This window comes from Euprymna scolopes, chromosome 13, assembly GCF_053919585.1.
Source record: "Euprymna scolopes isolate OS-2025 chromosome 13, ASM5391958v1, whole genome shotgun sequence".
Classification (NCBI taxonomy): domain Eukaryota; kingdom Metazoa; phylum Mollusca; class Cephalopoda; order Sepiida; family Sepiolidae; genus Euprymna; species Euprymna scolopes.
Window position 1 is genome coordinate 94,047,368 of NC_136494.1, and position 23,766 is coordinate 94,071,133.

At 31.4% G+C, this 23,766-nt stretch overlaps 1 protein-coding gene across 2 annotated transcripts in view; it reads right to left on the reverse strand.

The window, feature by feature from the left end:
• LOC145292087 (cyclic AMP-dependent transcription factor ATF-6 alpha-like) overlaps positions 1-23,766 on the reverse strand; it is a 169,730-nt gene that overhangs the window by 34,696 nt on the left and 111,268 nt on the right. For both annotated transcript variants that reach the window (XR_013869546.1, XM_080138163.1), the window contains exons 6-14: positions 22,810-23,122; positions 18,748-18,923; positions 15,962-16,039; positions 13,011-13,118; positions 9,650-9,747; positions 7,548-7,820; positions 4,706-4,870; positions 1,863-1,980; positions 1,080-1,164 (exon numbers count right to left, since the gene is read on the reverse strand). Coding sequence is in view for 1 of the 2 variants with exons in the window: in XM_080138163.1 (XP_079994289.1) it covers positions 1,080-1,164; positions 1,863-1,980; positions 4,706-4,870; positions 7,548-7,820; positions 9,650-9,747; positions 13,011-13,118; positions 15,962-16,039; positions 18,748-18,923; positions 22,810-23,122 (1,414 nt within the window). In the remaining variant the exon portion in view is untranslated. The remainder of the gene's footprint in view (positions 1-1,079; positions 1,165-1,862; positions 1,981-4,705; positions 4,871-7,547; positions 7,821-9,649; positions 9,748-13,010; positions 13,119-15,961; positions 16,040-18,747; positions 18,924-22,809; positions 23,123-23,766) is intronic.

Here is a 23,766-nt window from a genome sequence, read left to right on the forward strand (position 1 = left end):
CACATACTCGTCATGGAATGAGGATGTCATATTCCAAAAATCACGTGAGTTTGGCAAGTAACTTTTCTATTTGGCTAATAAACAAAAATATTTAATTGTCAAGTCAACTAAAAATAAATTTGTCCGTAGAGCCCTGTGTCAAACTCAGGCCTTTGCAATAGTTTAATTCACAAAATATCAAAATAAACAGCTTTTAAATATATAAAATATATGGTCAGATTTGAAGTTTAAGCAGCAGAACCATAAGAAATAAATCAAATTAAGTAAATTACCAAAACCCTTTGCCTATCTTAATAATAATAATAAAAGGTCATAGGTCATGTGACACCCGTTTTGTTTTATTCTCATCAGTTTATTTGTTGAAACTAGTTTATACCTTGACCAGTGTTAGTATACAGTACCTGGATATATCAATTTCCATCTTTACCTAACTTCATCCACTTAATAGACAATATGAACAAAAATATTTGAAATTTTGAAAAAAAAAAAACATATGCTACTTAATATTTGCATGAGAGAGTAACTAATGAATGTATTTATGTATTTTTTTTTATTAACGAAAACAGAAATTACTTTTTAGGCAAAATCTGATTTGAACTATTGCAAAATGTCCTTTCTGTCTACCTTTTTGTTTCGATTAGAAAACAAAATCATTTAGTAAAAAAAAAAAAAAAGTGTTTTCTGATGTTATTATTTTAATTTCTTTTCATTTATTAAACATGTATCCAGTTTTAAAAAATCCTTTAAACTTATGTGAAATTCAAACTCTGGTATCAACATCATAAAAACTACTAACTCTGCCAATACTAATAACATGTTTCAATTTGTGTATGAACAGACTCCCAAAGCATTGTAACTTAATATTATCTGGATAAATGAGGATGGACATGAATACTATTGGCAGAAATTTTCAATTTTTATTTGACAGACAGGTAAAGGATTAAATATTTGAAAATCATTTTGACAGATGAATACTTGATGAATGTGAAAAGAAACGTTTGTATCTTTCTGTGTTGTTAGCAAATAGCATGTAATATTATGACCTAAAGAAATGTTCAAGTAGCAAAAGAGAAGTTTACCATTCAAAGCCATGGCTGGCATAACCATTGACATTCTTGGCCTCATTGTTTTATTATGGTCTGTAGCTGGTAATAAAAAGTGATCCTGAAATTCCAAAGAAAAAATACCAATATTTATTTAGGATTAAAGACAAAAAAAATTATACAATGGATAATTTGGATCACTATGTCCATCTTGGTTTTTATATTCAAAATGTTTCAATTGATTTAAACTCTGGATAATTGACTCTCAGACCTTTAGGCATATCTGATTGTTGAATGTGAAGCTAATAAATTGGTTGAATGGGGAACTATATCAACCTTGAAAATCTGTATGGAATTTTCAACTGAACTCTTTATTCAATTCATGAGGGTAGATTGTTCTTTATTTATTTATCTTTTATTTGTTAGTTATTTAAATAAATTTAGAAAAGGAAAAATAAAATTTCTTCAAGTGGTTTCAATGAATTGTTTTTTTTACTGTTTATCTTATTGTTTTTCTTAAGTGGAGAATCATCACTTATTTATGTATTGCTTTTTATTAACAATTTACTTGCATGAAAACATTAGACTCCAAGTGTAACAAAAGTTGCAGACTTATCACTGTCCACCATGGAAGCAGAATGCCAGCCAAAAAATTAGCAACTCTTCTAACTTGGTTTTAAAAACCCAATTCCAAATTTATAACACAACTTTTTTTTTTTTTTAAATATCCCTCCCCCCCCCTTTAAAAAAAAAATTGTCATTTTATTGTTTCAAAAGATAAAATAAATAAAAAACAAAAGTGAATAAAATAAAACCTACCATGTTTAAAGATAAAACATAAAATGTATCATTTCTTCTGGGAATATCTTTTAAATAATCTTTCTTATTCTTCAGAGGACTTTCAAATGGCAGCAATTCATATTTGTTATAAACAGCTCTGAAAAAAAAAACAAAAAAAAACAATAATTTAGTCAATTAAAAATGGTATTATACTTTTTTAATTTTGTACAAATCAAAATTACAAGTTTATACAGGGTCTTCAAAAAGTCATGTATTTAAAAATTTTAATAACATCACAACTGTATTTATGAAGATAGCAAAACTTATAGACAAAAGAGAAAAATTTGTTTTATGTATTACTGCATCATTTTTACTACAATATTTATTTAAAATTTTCCTGGACTTTGGATCAAGCAAAACAACCTGTTATGATGGTCTGCATGCTCACCAAACTTGACTGATGCCTGTTAATATTTTCCTGTGGGTCTTTTAAAAAAATTGAAATATTATGAAGAAAACCACAAACAACTGATTAAGAAAAGTCATTTATTGAAGAAGAAAATATGATAATAACTCTGGAAATTTTGAAAAATGTGATGCAATCATTTGTGAGCTGTTTGCAGAAATGTGTGCAAAGAGGGAACATTTACTTGAATTATATTCTGTTCATGGTGAATAATGTTTTGTTATTTTCAGAAATACAGTGTTGAGGTTATTAAAATGATTAAAAAGACAAGTTTTTGAAGACCTTGTATATATTCAACAAAGATTGCATACATACATGTATATTCACACATCAATTTTAAGTAGTTGATCTTACAAAATCAATGACATACTTATAATCAACAGGTTCTCAAAATGTTTTAATATTAGCTCTCATATATTTTGATAATAAGAACACCATAAAATTCAAATATCTCTGGTTTGCATGAAATGTACCAGAAACTAATGAAGAAAGATTCACAAAATTTCAAAACCATTCAAGGAGATATAACAAGCATACAAACCCCGATTTGAAAATTGTTGTATGATATAACTTTCTTTTTTTTTCTTATGATGATACTGACCATTAACATATCTATCCATCCATGCTTCCGTTCAGTCTTGAAAGATAAAGGATACCCCTTAGGGGCAGTAGCACATGTAATTGTGAGGCAAAGGTTGCGCAATCCTCAACCACACCTCTCCTGAATCGGCACTGTTTGGGTCCAGTGGCAAGGAGAAGACCAAGACGACTGGAAACAATGCCGAGATAAGCAGAGAGCACATACAACACCTGAAAGTCCCAAATGGTCACCCATTTAGTACTGACCAGGTTCAACGTTGCTTAACTTCGGTGATCCAGCGGGAACCGGTGTGTTAACGTGATTATGCCGTATAACATATCTATAAGCTACAAAGATAAACTAATAACTACTAATGTAACAATAGGCAAAATTATTATAAGTCTACAGCTTTAATCATATTGACACACCAGTTCTCATAAGATCATTGAAATTAATCAATGTAGAGCCTGGTCAGTGATTAGATGGATGATCATTTTTAGAATACTAGATGCTGTCTCCAAAAATCTATTCCTAGCAGCATTAGTTATTTATCTACAATGATGATGATATATAGATTTCATTAATCTTTTTTTTTTAAATGATGCAAGCTGAAAGGGAAAACAAGGATAGCTATTATGATTACTAAAAGGTGAACAACTGACTATCAAATATCACTGCTAAATTGTAAATCTGTTTTTATTTTTAATTTTGAGAAAATGCATTTAAAATAAATTTTTAAATTGCTTTTTTTGAAGGCTGATTATGGAAATAATTTTTGTTTTTATCTCTTTCCAATATTTTACTCAAAATCTTATTTTGAAAATATCAATGTATATGAGTCACTGAATATACTCTTTTCTAATTGAAAAGTCCTTAGAAATGGTAAGAATTGTCACATATGGTTATTTTGAAATAAGTTTTAAATGAGTTTACTTATCGCACTTTAAGAAAAGAAAAATTGGGTGAAGTTAACTCTTTGTCATGTAAAGTGTTAAGATTAAGTGTGCTAAGCTGTAAGAAAACTTAGAAATCTAAAAGAAAAAAAATCATGAGTTTAATGTCGAAGGTACAAGAGGCAAAAATCAATTAAAAAAAACAAGAGGAAATAGTGCAAAATTCATCCAGCTTTCTTAATTATAACAGTAAACTGATGATCACTCACAAACAAAACATTGCACTGATAGTTGTTAAAAAAAATAAATAAATAAAAAAAAAGAAACTGCTTTTATGAAAAGACAATTTTTTTCAGACTGGTAACAGCAGTCATGGAGGATAAAAAATTACTATTCTGCTTAAAGCGGAAAGTATCTAGAATGTTTTTAGCATTTTTTTTGCTTTAAGCAAGCACAAACCTCTTTACTAGGTAGATAATTTTCTAACTTTTATAGAACGATTCACAAAGGTTCTTCTAATATCCCTTACATATAGTATATATCCAATTGATTAGTTTAATCATGTTATATAGAACCCTGAACCTGCAGTTTTACACATTAGTGAGGGAACGCTGTATGATCATGCTAGGTAAAGGCTTTAGACTTTTTATGGTCTCTCTGAAAATAATGAAAATTGAAGATCCATAGTTAAGCTGAACAAAATGTATTTGAGGAGAAACCTAGATGTAATATTCTGTTTCCCACACAATTAATGCAATCAGCAAGGCTGTCCAACCAATAGATATTCAATATGTTTAGAAATATTGTTTATTTAACTGCCATAAAATTTGTATGTTTAAAGAAGAAAATTAAAACTTCAAGCTTTTCAGTGGTAAAAATTTGATTGAATTAAAACAAATAAGATGAGTATAAATTTATCATAAAAAATCCCCAAAAAACTCACTTAATTTTTTGCCAAGCATCTATTGGTCCTTGGTTTTGAAATTTCTTAAACTTAATAACTGGTCCTGCATTTTTCTTTTTCATGTAAGCATGATGCTTTTTTATATTGTTTTTCTTTTTCTGTCGTTCATGTAACAACATCCAATCTGAAAGATCTTGGGCTATGCTGAAAGAAAAAGGAAAACATTAAAAGGACAAAAGACAAAATTAGACATTTTAAATAATAGTTATCTATTAAAACTATGCACGAGGAGGGACATGTTTGTTTTTATTTTCTATAATTTCATGCAAAATTTTATGAAAAGTCAATAAATCAGGAACAACAGAAATTGACAAAAACGAGAGTTTTTAACATATGCGAATGAAACCTATCTAATTATATAAAGATCCTCTCATAATTATGTGTAAACATGCACTAGGCGACATGTTTAGTGGTACATGCAAATAACAGATTTGCTGCAGCCAAGAAAAAGGTTGGGAGCGTAGAAATGATTGAAACTATCTGATTGTGAGTTGTTACGCAGAAATTGTTTTTTTGCTTGAAATAAAATTAGTACCTCACTAATGGAACCTGTGGAAATTCCACAGGGAACTGATTCATATGTAATATATTTATGTTGGCATTCTGTAGATATTCAGCATAAATGGAGACACTGATATTACTGTAGCTATTTTGTTAAAACTGCAAAAGTATTTAACCAAGCTAGCAGGGATGCCCAGCACAGCCGGGTCATAAAATACACTTAAATATGATATTTTAATTCTTGCAGATTTCGTATACATTATTATAAAGTTAATGCTTTAACGATTTTTATATATTATAAGTTGTGATTTCAAAAATAAAAAATATATCTATATGACTTTGTATGACGTGACCGTCTAGAGGAGCAATACTGCTCCCCACTGGGGAGATTAAAATCCCTAAAACCCTGAGTAAGGCCGGGTAAATATGCTGAGATTGTTAAACGTTGATTGAATCCTGGACAGAGGCAGGTGACCTATAAAAAGGGACGAATTTATTGTGCCTTGTAAAAACAGACATATTTTATTGTTTAAAACAATGAAGGAAATGTCAGCATAATGTAGAAATGAAATCATGCACTCGTTGGCCTAAGGAACACCTGCTCACACGTGACAATGTTGTGTTGACCTTTTTGAGGGCGTGTGAGAGAAATTTAGTTTTGGTCCCAGATTTGCAAACTATGGACGACCTGTTGAAAATGCACACACGCAAAAGAGTCAGGTATTTCCTGTTTGACGTGTTGGGTTCTGGTTGGCTGGGCAGATCGCCCGACCAACCCCGTTACCTTAGTATAAAAGAAAATACCCAGGCCAAATTTAGCAGATTAAGCCGGACCTCCATGAGAGAGGACCTAACCAAGAGATATCACCCCTACCCGACCGTCGCCACTACCACCATCGTAAAGAACGAAAAATAAGATTTTTGGAGAATCTTGATGCTTTTGGTATAATCAAACTGAATGATGTATATATGTAAAAACTTGTAATTCTTATGAAATTAACTTTTCGTAGCTAGAAGCCCTGGAGTCTGTTTTTCTTTCTTGGCGTGCATGCAAGCTAATTGATTTTCTACATGAAACCTGAGACACTGAGAATTTATGTGAAGATCTCCCGGAAGAAGACGATCACGACCATTTCATTTTCAATGAGGTCAGAAGCCATTTGCTAACCTGGACAGGAGAGTCTTACATTTGGCCCATCAGCTTGAATCGAAACCGAATCCCAAACTTCATATATATATATATATATATATATATATATATATATATATAAACTTTAGTTCCTTCAGCTATAACTGAAACCAAAACTAACATACTTTGAGAAAATGTTCCTAGCTTGTCTGCAGCTAAGCGCTTTTAAACACTGTCTAGCTTTTATCTCTAGTTGATATCTGGGTGGCTGACTGGGAATGACTGAGATCAAGTCTAGATGCCTAAGATTTACAGTCAAAGGTACATACATTTCAAGTTGGCCCTCTGGGTGTGAGGCAATCAGAGTTAAACGTCTGAGAATCAGGTGTATTTGTGTACCTCTTAAAGAGAAGTAAGTCCTTAGGCTCTAAACTAAAAGATTTGTGTTTTGATTTGATTTGGGCGAAAATCTCATTTTTCAAGTCTCCTATTCAACATGCCTGAAAAATAGTCTGCCATTCATATCTTTCATATCCTGAAAATTTTTTCATATGCAGGGATAAAAAAAATTCACATCACATTTCATAAGCTGAGTTTTTCATATCTAGAGATTCCACTGTACAGGGGTTGTTGTGAGATCAACATACTTTGAGAAAATGTTCCCAGATTGCCTGCAGCTAAGCTCTTTTAAACAAACACTGTCTAGCTGTTATCTCTAGTTGATATCTGAGATTTGTTTCATCCTCTTAACCTTATAGAGTTTGAGCAGCATACATGGATATTTTATAGAGACTGAACAATATATATACCTTTGTATAGTTATAGTTAAAATGAGAAAGAGATATTTGATTTTATTACAGCATATCAACCCTTTTGGGATTATTTAATGCAGAGTCCAGTAATTTTAAAAAACGTTTTTATGTTCCAAGTCCTTTATATCTTCGAACATTTGTTATGGTATGATTATTTTGTAGAGGAAACCTGTTGTTTTTGTTTTTGATATTGCAGAACATGATGGAGTTTTGCAAAGGGAAAGAAAACAAAAAACACCAATTTTTGGTGCATTTTAGGTCAATAAGACAATATTTTCAGACAGCCTCATCTGGTAGCACCAGCAAAGAAAAAAAACAAACAAACAAACAAACAAATGCATTAAGAATGTAAAAAAAAACAAAAAAAAAAAAGACTTACCGAATTGATTCAGTTTTATTAAATTCACTTGGACAATTAATGCCACTTTCTGTAGCATTCGTTAAAAATGAGGAAGTTTTAAAGAGATTCCCGTTGCTGTTATTCTCTTTCTCTGCTGATCTTTTATCATTATGCCAACTCGTATCCACGGAAGAATCTCTGCTGAAACTGGAACCAAATTTTTCCCCAAATGAAAGTAGTTGTCGTCCAATAGGATGTTTGACATTTGTCCTAAAGTTTTCAATAGAACTTGATCCACCAAGTGAAAAATAACTGCAAAAGAAATGGTAAAGAACAGCTAAATATTTGAAATGCTTACAAAAAGTATCTTTTAAATATTTAATCTATATAATTATAAAACTCTGTAGACCATTTGATCCACTTGCTTGAATCTGGTATTTGGCGATCATGCGATTCCATCTTGTAAAAAAGGGATGACAGGTGAATTTATATATATGTATGGGTATGGTTCAGAAGCTAAGGAATAAGGGTGGAGAGTTGTATGTTTTGATTTGATTCTATCTGATGGCACCCAAGTCATATAAATAATTTTTAGTTTTGATCTTACTACTGTATATTAGTTCCAATAAAATAATCTTATAACAATATATTAGTTCCAATAAAATAATCACTAGAGAATTGTCTCAATAATAAAAACTATATAATCTGCATGAATTAAAATATCATATTTAAGCATATCTTACAATCAGGCAATGCTGGACAGTCTGGTAACTTTTATTCAAACTTTAAATTATCTTAAAAATTAAAAGCAATAATTAAAACAGACTTTTTTGATTGATTAAAAGTTTTGTCTTTATGTACAAAAGAACAAATAAATTTTTACTCAAAATTTGCACCCATCATGATTCAGACTTCATAACAATCATAAACAAGATCTGTTCTCTGCACGAGGGGCCTACCATTCATGGTTAATACCAGCAGGACAACATAATTAAAAAAATAATAATAATAAACTGTAGCAAAGTAACATCATTATTGATCCTTGGATTATTATTATACCTGATATTCATAAACGACCTCCCTGATAATATTGTGTCCGAGATGGGTATATTTGCTGATGATGCAATGCTCTATAATATGGATGAGGGAAGAACAGATGTACATAAATCTAAAACAATAGCAGAATTGTTAGAAAATGACCTCCAGACTATAGTGAAATGGAGCCACAAATGGATGGTAACATTTAATGTTAGTAAAACTAAGCTGCTCTCCTTTAACAATTACAAGACGCCTCTCCAATCCCCTATATCCATGACAAATAGCACCCTACCTGAGAATTCTACCTTCAAACTCCTTGGCCTAACATTTGTGGGTAATATGAACTGGAACAAATACATAGAAGACATTGCAAAGGCTGCTGCAAAGAAGGTGGGTTCCCCCTATCGAGCTAGAAAACTACTCATGCCTGAGAGTATCTTGTACCTTTACAAGGCCACCATTCGCCCATGCATGGAGTATTGTTGCTACATCTGGGCTGGTGCATCTACCACTAGTCTCTCCCTCTTAGATAAAGTCCAAAAAAGAATTGTCAATCTAATCGGTCCCACTTTATCAACTAAGCTCCAGTCCCTGTCTCATCGCCGCAATGCTGCATCACTGTGCCTGTTTTACAAATATTTTAATGGAATGAACTCTCTCAACGTACATATCTCCGACAAACCCGATTAGCAATTAGATCTCACTCCTTCACTGTTGTTGTCCCTAAATGCCAGAAAGCTTTCTATTCTAATAGTTTCTTCCCTCGAACAGCTAGACTTTGGAATTCCCTTCCTACTGCCGGCTTCCCTGACTGTATTGATATGTAGAAGTTTAAATATAACAAACAAATATCTTGTTAATTTTTCCTAGACATGGCCCCAAATAGTAGCCCCTTATGTCCAAGTGGCGATATGCTTTGTAAGAGGGTGAACACGAGGTATAATAAAAAAAAAAAAAAAAGAAAATTGGCTAGTCAGAATCAAAGTTTGATATGTCAAGTTAAATGCTATTTAGATACAACTTTTAAAATCTCACAAGATAACTTTATATTTTAGATAAAAATATTCACTCAAGAAAGAAGTATTAAGTGGATTAATACTTACTCTATAGGTCCTAATTTCATTGTTACCATAATTGCAAGTGTTAACAGGAATGTTTTCTTATTACTTAAAACTGGTATGCATTTCTTAAGTTGTTCATTCTGAAAGGATAAACAAAAGAAAAATTCTCCATAAATATCAAACTAGTATTAGAAATACAAATGGAACAGTTTATTTTTGCTAAAGGATATAATTTTGAAAATTAGAATTTGGACTGTACAAGTTTTGATAATCTGAGCAAGAAGGCAGAGGAGGATTTATAGTCATTAACAAAAGTAAAAGACTACTATCAGATTGACAAAAAATTTCCTGCAATTTTTAACTTTTAAATTCAGATGAATATGTTTTGGCTTAAACAAAAAATTATTGATTCAAATAAGCACCATAAGCATTAACACACTTTTGTCAATGCAAAACAAGTGTATTTATGCCAGTAATGTAAAAATCTTGTATTCTGGTGGCGATGAAGTTTTTAAAGTATTTGTTATGCAGAAAGTTGTTGAGATGCTTGAAAAAGTGATAGTCAGTAGGTGAGAGGTCTGGAGAATATGGTGGATGAGGCAGAATTTCATAGTACAATTCGTTCAACTTCTGCAGGGTCAGTTTAGCAAAATACAATCGGGTATTGTTGTAGAAAAGAATTGGGCCTTTTCTGTTGACTAATGCTGAATGTTGTTGTCGAAGTTTCTAATGCATTTCATTCATTTGTTGACAGTATTTTTCCGCTGTAATGGTTTCGTCTGCATTCAAAATACTAATAGATGAGACCGGTCGCAGACCACCAAACAGTCAGTATGACCTTCTTTTGGTGCAACTCTAGCTTTGAGAAGTATTGTGGAACTTCGTCAGCTTCTAACCACTGAGCTGAGTGTCGCCGGTTGTTGTAAAGAACCCACTTTTCATTGCAAGTCAGAACCCAGTTGAAAAACAGGTCGTTCTTATTGCATAAAAGAGAAAATGATACCTCATAACGGCATTTCTTTTGGCTGTCGTTCAATTTATGAGGCACCTATTAATCAAGTTTTTAGTCTTTTCAATCTCTCAACTGATTGGAAATCATTGTGTACGTTACATCTAATTCAGAAGTTCTCAAACAGTTGTACATGGATTGATTCTGACTAAGGCTCTTAACTGATCGTTGTCAACATCCGATGGTCGACCACTATGCTCATCATCTTCAAGACTCATCGCTGCCACAAAATTTCTAAAACTACCATTGTGCTGTGCATTCAGTAGGTCAAAAGCTTCGTTGATATCACAAGCTATTTCAACAGTTTTTCAGCTTGAATTAAAATAAGAAAATTGTGCAAATTCGCTTTTTTTCCATCTTGTATTCAACATTACAAAAAAAGATTTAATTGTTTTAAAACGATTGTAATTTAAATGATTAGAAAGAGTGAAAATCGCTTGTTAAAATGATATCTAAAGTAACGGTATTATAATGAAAACATTTTTGAAATCAAGATTAAAAATTCTGCAAGAACTTTCTTGTTGACCTAATAAATTAGAATATGATTATTTTACAATTGTATTTTTTATTGTTAAAACACAAATATTTTCACTATTACACTAACCAAACATTTGCTTTAGTTAGCATTTTCTTACAAAGCTATTCCGATCAACAGGACAAGGGAAAATCTCATCTTACTTTCTATACAATATGATATTATATTACACATTTTTTCATGATGTAATTACTTGTATTACAAAACATTTTTTCTAAAGACCAAAGGTTTTTTACGGATTTAATTTGCATGTTGAATTAAAGATCATTCATTTCTTGTCAGATCTGTCTGATCTCGAAGATATGTTCAATCTTTATGTTGGTTGATTTTTTTTTCCAAAAATAGTACTCTCACTGAAAACTTTATGGGCTCCATTTTTGATACAGCTAGTTATAGATAACTTTAACTATTTTTTGATTTTCACTTTTCACGTCTAGATTGATATTACAATAGATTACCAGTTTAAGAATTATCTGAATCAATTCTGTTACAATTGTGGATATACTCTTGTTCTGGATCATTCAAACAAAACTCATAGATTTTGTGAGAAAGGCATATCATGTTTACTTTGAAGTCACACATTCATGAATAGATTATTTTGTGTGTTGTACTCTTCTCTGTGTCGTTTAAAAATCAATGAAATATTACGCAACACATAATACAAAATATTGGATTGATTTATTCATAGATCTATAGAATTTACCATTATGTGTTGCATTCACCTACAAATAGATCGAAATATAAGAATTTTTGATATACTTAAATTTCAAAAACTTGATTTCATTATACATGACTGAACAGGATTTTTAGAATTAGTATAAAGAAACAACTGGCCTGAAAATCAAGTATTTTAGGTTCCAGTGTTTCTCAGCCAGGGACCCATAGCCGACTAAGGGGAGGGAGGACACAAGCCTTCAATCAAGTAGCCATCCATAATGATCATACAATCTGCTACAACATACCCTTGAAAATGTGGGTTTTCTGATCTGATGACCACTAAAACAAAATCCAGAAACTGCCTTGCTGTAGGCAGACATAAGAGGTCTCATTACACGAGTTCAGCAGCAACTATGTCATTTTCAGCAATATTTTCACTTTGATTTATAATTTTAGAGTAACTAAATGGACAACATAAAACAAAATCTACATTTTGATTGAAGTGCAGGGGGGTACAAGTGTTGAGATACTTGATAAAGGGGCCACAGATTTTCAAAGATTGAGAAACACGGGGTTAAACCTGAGAGAGAGAGAGAGAGAGAGAGAGAGAGCAAACCAGTGTTGTTAACCTGTACATAATGAAGGCTGTTTTGAGTACAGTACAGTTTGTTTTGCTTTGTGACATATCAACCCTTTTCATGTTATTTAATGCCAAATCGAGTAATTTTGAAAAAAAAAAATAAATAAAAAATTTATGTTTCAAGTTCTTTATATCTTCAAATATTTATCTATGATATTTAGTTTGGTTGAAAATAGAGAAAAAAATTGCTGTTTTTGGCTTTGCAGAATATGACTGAATTTTACAAAGGAAAAGGAAAAAACAATAAAATCAATGTTTGGTGCATTTAACTTAGGAAGTTAATATCTTCAGACAATTTGATCTAATAACACCAGCTTTGAATGCAGAATTAGCAGACAATTAAATTGTGGCAAAACACCTATACACATTTCAATTGAGAATTTTAAAAAATAGCAAAGGGTTTAAAGATGAAACATTTTCTTCAATAATTTCCATAATAAAAGTAGTCTTGCTTTCAAAAAGTAACAGTTTACAGCTGGGAATTCGCCAAATTCGTTTTTTGTGAGACACTCAAAAGGACACAATCAGATAAAAAAAATATCAAACTTATTGTGTTGTTTACCTCAGATTCCAAAATGCAGATTTTATTCTTTAATTTCTGATTTTCCATCTGTAGAACATCATTTTGTTTAGTATATTCATTCAATGTTGCTTCTAAATGTTGAAGATACTGTAAAAAGAAACAAAAATACAAATATATATATATATAAAATAATTGAATATTATTAAATGAATCCTTTCTGAAGAAAAACAAATGGTTTTATATTACAGCACTAAGCACAAAATCATAAAAGATTTTAATCAAAAACAAGAAATTTGAAAACCAGAAGATGAAAAGAATTAAGATCTTTCTTAAGTTCAAGACCCCAACAAGATATATTGCACTTTGATTATGGGAGGGCATCTCAAGAAAATAATGTGTGATACTATGGACATCACCTCCTTGCCCCAAAACCAAGACCTTTAAAAATGAAAGGAAACGATTCATTAACAGAGGAAAAAACATAGAAAGATGATAAAAATAACTAGGGAAGGTGAACACCGAGATCTTTTGAACTCTCGAGACAGGAAGAACCTTCACAGTCGATGGTCAGCTTTCGAATAGTTAGTTAGGAGTGGCTGATAGGATAAGCATGAAAGTAGTTTCTATCTACTAGGTGTAGCGATGACTAAGACAAAAGACCAGACATAGGATTTCCAATTTGAGTCAATAAATTGAAGAGTCAGAATAAGTTTAAAAGGGTTTTCAGTTTGCAACAGTTGACAATCAGAGCAGATTAGGAGAGCTTTAGCAGATGAGAAGATGAACTGATAAACTGACAACAAAGATGCCTCGACAGACAGTTATGAACAACCAACATTAGTGGATCCTTTATCACACATGTTCAAAGCACAACTAATTTATACAAGATTATACGGAGTTGTGTTTTCTCTGGCAAGTTTGCATTGTTTTATTTTGTTTTCATACTTGTAAGCTAGTGTTTGCCCTTCCCCTCTCGACAGTCACCGATGCAAGAGACGACAACACGGCCAGAATGAAAAGAGATGAAGACAAATAGGAAATCACAGAAAAACAGTATTGGGTTGGCAGCTGTTGAAGGGGGACTCACATGGCTTCACAATGGACTGGTTATATATTGTATGGTTTCCTAGTTTTCTGTATCATTCTTACAAACATGCATGAACTGCCTCAAGAATGTCAGTTGCAGAGATGTAAGTGTAAACTAAGTGTTTTCAGTGGGTCCACAAAATGTCTAGTGCTCGTATTGGGAAACTGGACCATCTAATCAATGGTAGAGCTGAGACTTATGTGATTATACTCATGCTTGAATTAAATTCTTATTTCATTTTCTTAATTTGATAAAAACCATCAGTCATTTGAAATCCAAAATTTCCAATTCAATATCAATATCGTTAAGATAAAAGTAAAATATAATAAATGAAAATGAAGTTGTCTTGTTTTGCACTTAATATTTGGTCATTTTTCTTTCATAAACCCAAAGGAGCACTTACTAAAGTACTATGCTCAATTATTGAATATTAAAAATGAAACAAAATTGTTTTGCCCAAATTCAATAAAACTGACATTTAAAATGCAAATCAATTCTATATAAAATAATGTATAACACAAATACAATGACACACGTCCATCGGTAGAGTGACTGGCTTGCCAACTTATAGTCTATATATATTTTATTTTTTTATTTTTAATTCAATTTTCGCTCCAAAAAAGGCACAGTGCCACTTTAAATTACGGGGCTACTACCAGGGACATTAGTTGAGGGATACTATGTAGGGAGATGAGCAGCAAGATGTCTGTTCACATTACACTTAAACTTCTGCATATCAGTTCAGTTGGGAAAGCAGAATCCCGGAAGCGAGTTCCAAAGTCTATCAGTTCTGGGGAAGAAACTATTGGAGTATAAGGCTTTCTTACACCTAGGGATCTCTGTGTAGGGGTGGGATTTAGCTTGTCAGGTTTGTTGGGGGTATTTACGTCAAGGGGGTACAAATGCTTGTTGTTCACCACAACATTCACCATTAAAATAATTGTAGAACAGGCAGAGGGATGCAACATTTCGTTGATGAGACAGAGGTTGAAGCTTAGATGACAGTTCAGGACCTATCAGGTTGGCGACTCTCTTTTGAACCCTATCCAGGAGGGAGAGACTAGTAGCAGATGCACCAGCCCAAATATGACAACAATACTCTATACATGGGCAAATAGTGGCATTATAGAAGTATAAGATACTTTCAGGCATAAGTAGCTTTCTAGCACGATAGAGAGAGCCCACCTTCTTTGCAGCGGTCTTAGCAATGCTCTCAATCCTAAGCTAGTTTGTCTGCTTTTTGTAGTTTCCCGTACACCACAAATCATATACCAATTACAAATCTTGATATATCAGGAATTATTTGAAACACAACAGACCGAGTTCAGCAACAAAACTCAAATTAGCAATCCAATTTATAACAGAAACCATTTTCTGTCCATTCTTATGACACTATTATTTTTAAAGTCTATATATGAAAAGAGATGAATTAATATGATTTACAAAATCAATAATGAGATAATATTTTTAATGGATAATAATTTAATTCATTTTAATTGCATCTGTAAGCAAATTTATTCAAAAACCACAGCATAATATTTATATCTTCTACTCAAGAGCAAGTGTTTTAACGATTAACATTGTAGTGATGACTTTTGACCTGACTGTAAAGTAATGAAGACATTGGCCTACAGTTCATTGTTGAGTTCCACTCAAAAACACAAAACAAAATGGCTGCTCCCATCTCTTCTTATATAATCATGAGGAGCAAATAACTCCCTGGTATTTCCTGTACTAAGAGCAGATAACTCTCGAATATTACTTCCACACAAGAGCAGATAACTTTTACCTATACATTGACATAGATTGGTATTTTAGCTAGCAGTCAGGTAGAAATAGATCTTTTTATATATATATATATATATATATATATATATATATATATATATATATAAGAAATTACCTCTTTTTTTCTTTTCCGTGATAAACTGGCAGATTCTCTGTTTTTGATCATCCTCTGCTGTCGCTTGAGAGCTTTAAACTAAAAGAAAAGAAAAAAGAATTAGAAATGATATATACACTGTTCTTTGTATTAATACATGAACATTCTTTTTCACCTTCATGAATGATTCACACATGCATCACCAAAAATAAATATCTAATTCCACCTTTGTATTTAATCAACTGTTCACTGGTAGATATCTATGTATATATTAGTTTTGGCCGGTTAATCCGAATCGGAAATAGTAAAAATTGAACTTTCGGGGGTATTGGAATCGTAAAAATTTGTGTCTATTTTCCGATGTCAAAAACAATTCCTTTAATTATCTTTTTTTTTAATTATTTGATTTTGTTTTAAACAAAATCTTCTACTGCTGGTAGTAATAATAAAATAATAAATCTTTAGTGACTTGAAACTACCAGTAAAACTAAACTCTATAGATTACCCCCTCCCCCTACAAGTTTGTTTTTACCTTTGAGAAAATATATGCACATTTAAAATGTGATTTTATGGTAATCAGGAAAAATAACAATTTTAAAGTTAAATATTTAGAGATGTATAAAGAATCGAAATCAGAATTGGTAATTGTATCAGAATCGTGAATTTAGGATGGAATCAGTAATTGTATCGTAACTGGGAAAACTATTAGAATCGTCCCATCACTAATATATAATTCTGAAAATATATATATTGCATGCACTTCGACAGGTCTTAACATTTTAGTAATTTTTTTTTTGCATGTAGCAAATTTATCAGAAGAGATGATAACTTACTTGACACCATTTCACGTATTCATTAACAAATTACTAATTGCTGAAAGGAATTTTATGCTATTTGTTATTTGATGTTAAAAAGACTTTGTAAATGGCAACTATTTTAAGTATAATTTCTCCTCTATATCCAATATATAAAGTCAGTCTCTTTGTGGAATTTATTTTTACATTATAGTATACTTCTTACAACCTCAATACTTAATTTTGTTTTGATATAAAGCATCTGGTTTTAATCAGAGTATGTTCTTAAAAAATACACACAATTGGTATTTCTAATCGATTTTACTGATTACATATTTTATCTGGAACAGTATTTTGATTTAAGATATTAATAAGAGTGGGTGCAAGTCCACAGTTTAATCTAAAGAAAACAAAAATACAAAAAACTGTATGATGTACATACACATCATGAAACAGAAATATCGTTGAAAATATGTAAATTAATTGATCAAGTAGTTTTTTTAAGATCATTTTTAAATGATTTCAAGTGATTAATGCAAAATTAGTTACAAGATTGATCTCTCAAGTTTCAATTATTATGGAGTTATTTGTCCTTGTTTTTTCAAGATAGCTACACTAGACAATAGCTTTTTGCTTACGAGTGACTCGTATTCATCAAATTTGATTTTCTTAGTTAAAATTAAAACTACTTGATCAAGTATGTAATTTTTGGAAGATAACAATTTTGTTCCATACATCAAAGATTTTTCTGTATTTTTGTTCTTTAAATAGGTTGAATTCTGGACAAGAACTGAACAGTATATAGAAGTTTTCTGTTCTGAAAAAAATAGTGCATTAACATTACCACTCCTGAAGAATCAATAACACATTTAATAACAGCCATTTTTGTTGATTCACCGGTATTAATTCATATTTCAAGTGTTTTCATTAGCTAATTGATGTGCATCTGACCTGCAATTGTTCCAAATTATGGGATTGGTAGCGAGAAAGAGAGTAGACAAAATGCTGAAGACAGAAACAGATAGAGAAGAGAGAGTAAAAGAATCAGCAGGAGTAAAAGATATACTTTAATTATACATATGTAAAAAATATTCAGAGTTTAAACTGAATATACAACTACTTGACCATGATGTTTGTTTGTAATGACTATTATAACTGATATAAACTAGTACTCATAATGACATAATTACTTGAAAATACAGAAATATTCAAAATATATGGATAGGAAATATCTTATTTTATGTGTAAGAAATAAAAATACATACTATTAAAAGACACTGGGGTAATATTATTTTTTAAATTTATAGTCATTCTTTTCCACTATATGTTAAGCCCAATCCATATCATGATTGATTGCTTTGTTTTCTTTTTGTTGGTCACTTATAAGCTTTATTGACAAATTTGCATCAAATTTGGTATATAGTATCCTCGAGATATTAAGAGTGTCATAGGTGGGTAAAAATGTTAATATTAATATCACTATGAATAATAAAACACTTATGAACTATAAAACTATATGGCAAAATTATAAAAGTTGGCATAATGAAACCTTCAAATATATGTCAGTGGATCAACATTATACTGCTATTATTATTAGACATTTACAGTCTCTATGTGTTGGGAAGAATGACAAAAATTCACTATGAAAAGGCCTTCAGATGCTAGTTGTGTTAAAGGGTAAACTTACTATTATTATTACTATGATGATGATGATGATAGATTCCAAAACCATTGGTTAGAATTGATTGACATGAAGAGACCTTGAAATGCCAAATGTAATAAAATTAAAGAAACTAAATATCTTGCTTCCATGAAGCCTTAGTGGCCTTCTGCATGAATAAAACTAAAAGCTGCTCAATGTATGACATTTTAGCTAGTAGAGTATACATGCTACAACAAAGGCTGTAAAATGGATCAGCCTAAGCACTAAACTAACAAAAATTTTAAACAGTTTTATGCATGAGTGCATTGTCATAAACAAAACAAATTGATATCAGATAAAAATTTACTTACACTGCTGCCTAAATTTAAATTGGAACTTCCATTCATATCAATAAATTCAGAGTTGATAACTGAGGAGTCATTAAATTGTGAGGATTGGGCAGAATGTGATATGACTGGATACTGTGCCATACAAATACCATTGCTTGGGTTGACTGATGAAGAGGGAGAGACAGAAATTTCATTTGCTGAAAATAAAGACAAAAAAAAAAACATAGCTTATTTTATAAAATTTTATTTTGGAGATTGTAAGTATGTAGTTGAGGAGTGAAAATCTACAACTAGTGTAATCATTTCTTTTAGTTTGGCTTTGATAATTTAAGTTTTTTTGTGATTTTTGCGAAAACTTGCGCGACACTATTTTTCGGACATGACAAAAAATCCTATTTTATTAAGAGTTATGTTCATGCATATGTTGCTTTATGCAAATTTTCTGCTTGTACACTTAGCTGTCATCATTAGAATCAATTATCTGTTCTATTCTACTGCCAAAACAATTAAGTTTAATGAGGTAAAATGCATTCAAAAGAAGTCGTTTGTTTGGCACGGAAGAAGCGGAAAGACGGTCTCAGCATCAAAAGGATCACCATGGATTTGAAGCTGTCGAAATTAATAGTCGAATACATGCTGAAGACAAACTCCAAGCGGAAAAAGAAGAGAGGATGGAAAAGATCAATTAGCAAGAGGACTGAAAGAAGAATAAAGAGGATTGTGATATAGCTTTTGACATCTGAAGAAAAAGTTACAGCAAGAAAAGTGAAGGAGAAATGTGAATTAGATGTAAATGTCCGAACAGTACAAAGAACACTGCATAGGATTGGTTTGAAGTATGTAAAGGCTAAGAAAAAAATTACACTAACAAAGAAACACAAAAGAGCAAGACTGGAGTGCTAAAAGGTGATTAACAAAGCATGTTGACTTTAAGAAGGTTATATTTACTGATGAGAAGCATTTCAAGTTTGATGGGCCCAATGGATGGTGTACTTGGTCGAGAAGGGGCGAACCTGTTGTGCTGAACAAACGACAGATAGGAGGAGGAGGAGTTATGGCTTGGGGTATGATCTTTGCTAATGGAAATATATGGTTGAAGTGGCTGAAAGGACGACAGAACAGTGAAAACTATAAACAGTTTCTGGACAATAAAGCCCACTAAGGATAAGAAGAGAGATGGGGAATGATTTCGTTCTACAGCAAGACAATTGCAGCATCCATGTATCAAAACTCATGAAAGAATGGATGGCTAAAATGAATATGACTACTTTGGAATGGCCTGCAAAAAGCCCAGATCTAAATTTAATGGAAAATGTTTGGGAAATGCTTGCACAACTTGTCTATGATGGACCTGAAATAACAAAAGAGGCTCAACTATGGGAATGAATACTAGATGCCAAAAAACAACTAATAGAAACATGTACAGATGTTCTTGTGCATATGTTTGATCATTATGAAGAGAGATTGATAAAAGTTATTAAGAAAGGTGATATTATAGACTATTAACAGTGTTTCAACGATGTCCAAAAAATAATGTTGCATGTTTTGTAAAAAATGATGAAAATTAAATATTTTTCCTTACCTAATCGATTTTCTTCCATTTTTATTACAGGTATTGTCTTTATATGTTTATGCTATTCTATTGAAGGAATTTCGCCACTCTATGGTACTCAGAAAGTCGAATACTAAAGTGTCCGAAAAACATTGTTGGGCCCTTGTACTAGCTTGAGCCCATTTTTCACCAGCAAATACAACAGGCTTGCTTGCAAATATTTAGGTGCTTACACAGTTTAACAAAAACATTAAAAAACAAAGATAAAGAAAAATCTTTATTATTTACTTGCCCGTTATGGAATGAAGTTATCATAAAAAAACAAATTGGACAGACATTTAGGAAATTGACTCCCACCTCTAAATTTCACAATTTACACTTTTCTTTTCATTTTTCACATTAATCTCATAAATTACAAACTTAACTTTTAGATTAAAAAATTTCTTTTGAAAAAAAACTCATTTTTTATGACTTTTATTGTCAGGGATCAGTTTTTAATTATAACGTTCTACTAAATTGAATACATACTTTGTGACCATCACCGAGAAAAATATTGCAACTCTTATGTGACTGGTGATTATTCCCATTTAAAAAAGGAGTTAGGGCAAATTTTTACTTTCTTTCCAACTTGATGCAAACTTTTACAGATTTTCGAGTATACTGTAAATGAATATCACAGTAATGTTCTATTTTAGCATTGGAAAAAAAATCTCCAAAGATATTCAATTGAAACAAAATTGAATACAAAATTTAATTGTATAAAAAGTAAATGTTTTTTGAGTTATGATTCAACGTGTGTAACTTTTATTATTTGATGCAAATAATATTTTTGTTTAGTTTAAATTAACTTACTTTAAATACTTTATTTTAAGTAATTATGGTCATAAATTTTTTCCAACACTAAAATAGAACATTACTTATATAGACTTGGCAAGTCCACAAGAACACAACTTGTTGCTTGCAACAATATATTTTGCCTGTGCATACTGTAACACATTTTCTGTAAAATTTTGCAAAAGGTTCATTCTTGGAGTGGCCATTTTTTTTATAGTTGGGATTCTTTCAAGCAAGATGACGTGGATGAAATTGATCTGTTGGCATTGATATTCCCAGCCATCGGACACACAGACACAAAACAGTACTCTTAAGCTAAACACCATTATCACCCTTTAACTTTGGTGACACATGCCTGGCCACCAGAGGGCAATACAGATATCATTTACTGTTTTATAGATTTCTTTCTCTTTTCCGCTGGACTCTTGACAAGTCAAGGTGTGACGAAACGCGCTCCAGTTGGCATGGCCAGCCAACCAGCTCTCCTGACTAACCCATCAGCCTATCATCAAATACTAAACGCAAGTACTCTCTTCTCAATGAACTTTTATTATCTCTATTTTTATTCTTTCTCATGTATTTTTATGTAAATAAATCTACATTCATTCACTATCATATATCGGTAAGTTTCATCTCTTCCTTATGCAACCCTTGCTTCTCAATCACTTCCCATTCATTAACTACATGAGGATGGGATCGTTTATAACATAAATAGACCACCCTGTCCTCCACAGATCAGATAGATAAGAGAGAAAGGGGGTGGGGGTTGCAAAAAATTCCCTTTCTTAGATAGGAGTAATCATTAGTCATGCGAGTGAGTTGTAATATTTTTCTTGGTGATGGTCACAAAGTAAGTGTTCAATTAAGTAGAACGTTATAATTGAAAATTGATCCGTTGACGCTAAAAGTCATAAAAAATATTTTTTTCAAATATTTTTTTTTTTTATCTGAAGATTTGTAATTGATGAGATTAACATGAAAAAAGACAAAGTTTATATTGTGGAATTTAGAAGTGGAGGTCAATTTCCTAAATGTCTGCCAAAAATTACTTAATTTGATCAAGTAGTTTGTTTTTTTTTTACAGAGGAAAATTAAATTTTAGTGACAGTGATTGTGATGGAGCCGTGTTGGCAATTCCAGCTACAAGGAGAGTGCCAGAGAAGATAACTCCATCTAATTCTTGAAGTTTGTCAAAATTTGACAAGATTATTTTTACAGTTCTTAATAATTTTAAATATTCTTTTTTCTGCTTTTATTTTTCTTTCATAAAACCGTCTCACAAAAATCAGAACTTCATGTGTTTTGATAAACTTCAATAATCAGATAGAGTTATGTCCCCCCTGCTCACCCCCTCTACTCACGAATGAAATTGCCAACATGGTTCCGTTGCAATTATTATCACTAAAATTTTATTTTCCTCTGTAAAAAAAAAAAAAGAAACCTACTTAATCAAATGAGAACAATATTATTTTATGATAACTTCATTCCATAACGGGCATGTACATAATAAAGATTTTTCTTTATCTTCATTTTTTTTAATGTCTTTGCTAAACTGCATAAGCAACAATATTTAATAGTTTATGTAGTGATTTGCATAAGTTAATAGAGAACTCATATTGGTGAAAACTGATAGCATTAACACATGATAAAAATGGAGGAGAAAGAATCCCACGTGACAAAACTGTGTCTGTACTTACTCGATTTGTTCAGACTATTTGATCCTTTACCCAATGTCAATTTGGGCTGAATTTTTATTTTAGAGTTCACAATACTTTTTATATTTGTTGATGTGACAATGGCTGGAGATGAAATAGGAGTTATACAAGATGCCAGATTTGCAGGAATGTGGCTTTGAACCAATTGAATTATTGGGGCACTAGTCACTATAGCAGTGTTGTTAGTAGGATGATATACTGGAGAACTGATGGTAGTGACATGGTCTCCAAGGGAGAGCACAAAATCCCGGGGTTCTGATTTCAGGTCTGAATCGGCAGGGCTTTGTACAGTAACCTACAGAAAGAAAGCAAAATTGAATAAAAAAAATACAATAATAAGTAACATCATGATTATGAATATAACTACTTGCTTATCTCAATTTAAAAAAAAAAATAATTTTGGGTAGTTATTTTTTTACTAATGGATATACACAAAAATAACTACCCAGATTTTCAAAATGCGTGACCACGCGTCACCTATCCGGCTTCATAAAAACCCTGCAGTTAATAACATCACGTGGACTCTTCATCGAACTATCTTCCACTACATCATGTCGAGGAAGAGAAAAAAAAAAAAGATTGATAAAGGAGTCTTACTCCAAAATATATTTCTTTAAAAATAAACACCTGTTTATTTTATAAAAAATTTCGCCTTGCAGTTTTGGCTTCAAATGTATTTATACATGTTTTATTAAAATTAATTTTGTTTGATTTTTCCATTTTATGGTATATGAACTGTTTTTAGGTTATTTTGCAAAACTGGTGAAAATCACCCACCGTTAAAACCTTTGGATTACAATTTTTTTTCAAATTATTTCTTTATTTTACTATTGATTAGCCACTAAAATAATCTGTTCACAATTATTAAAAGAAAAACATTTTTAAATAAGTTTCTTACATCTTAGATAGAAGTTTTGTTTCCAAACAGTAATAGTTTCC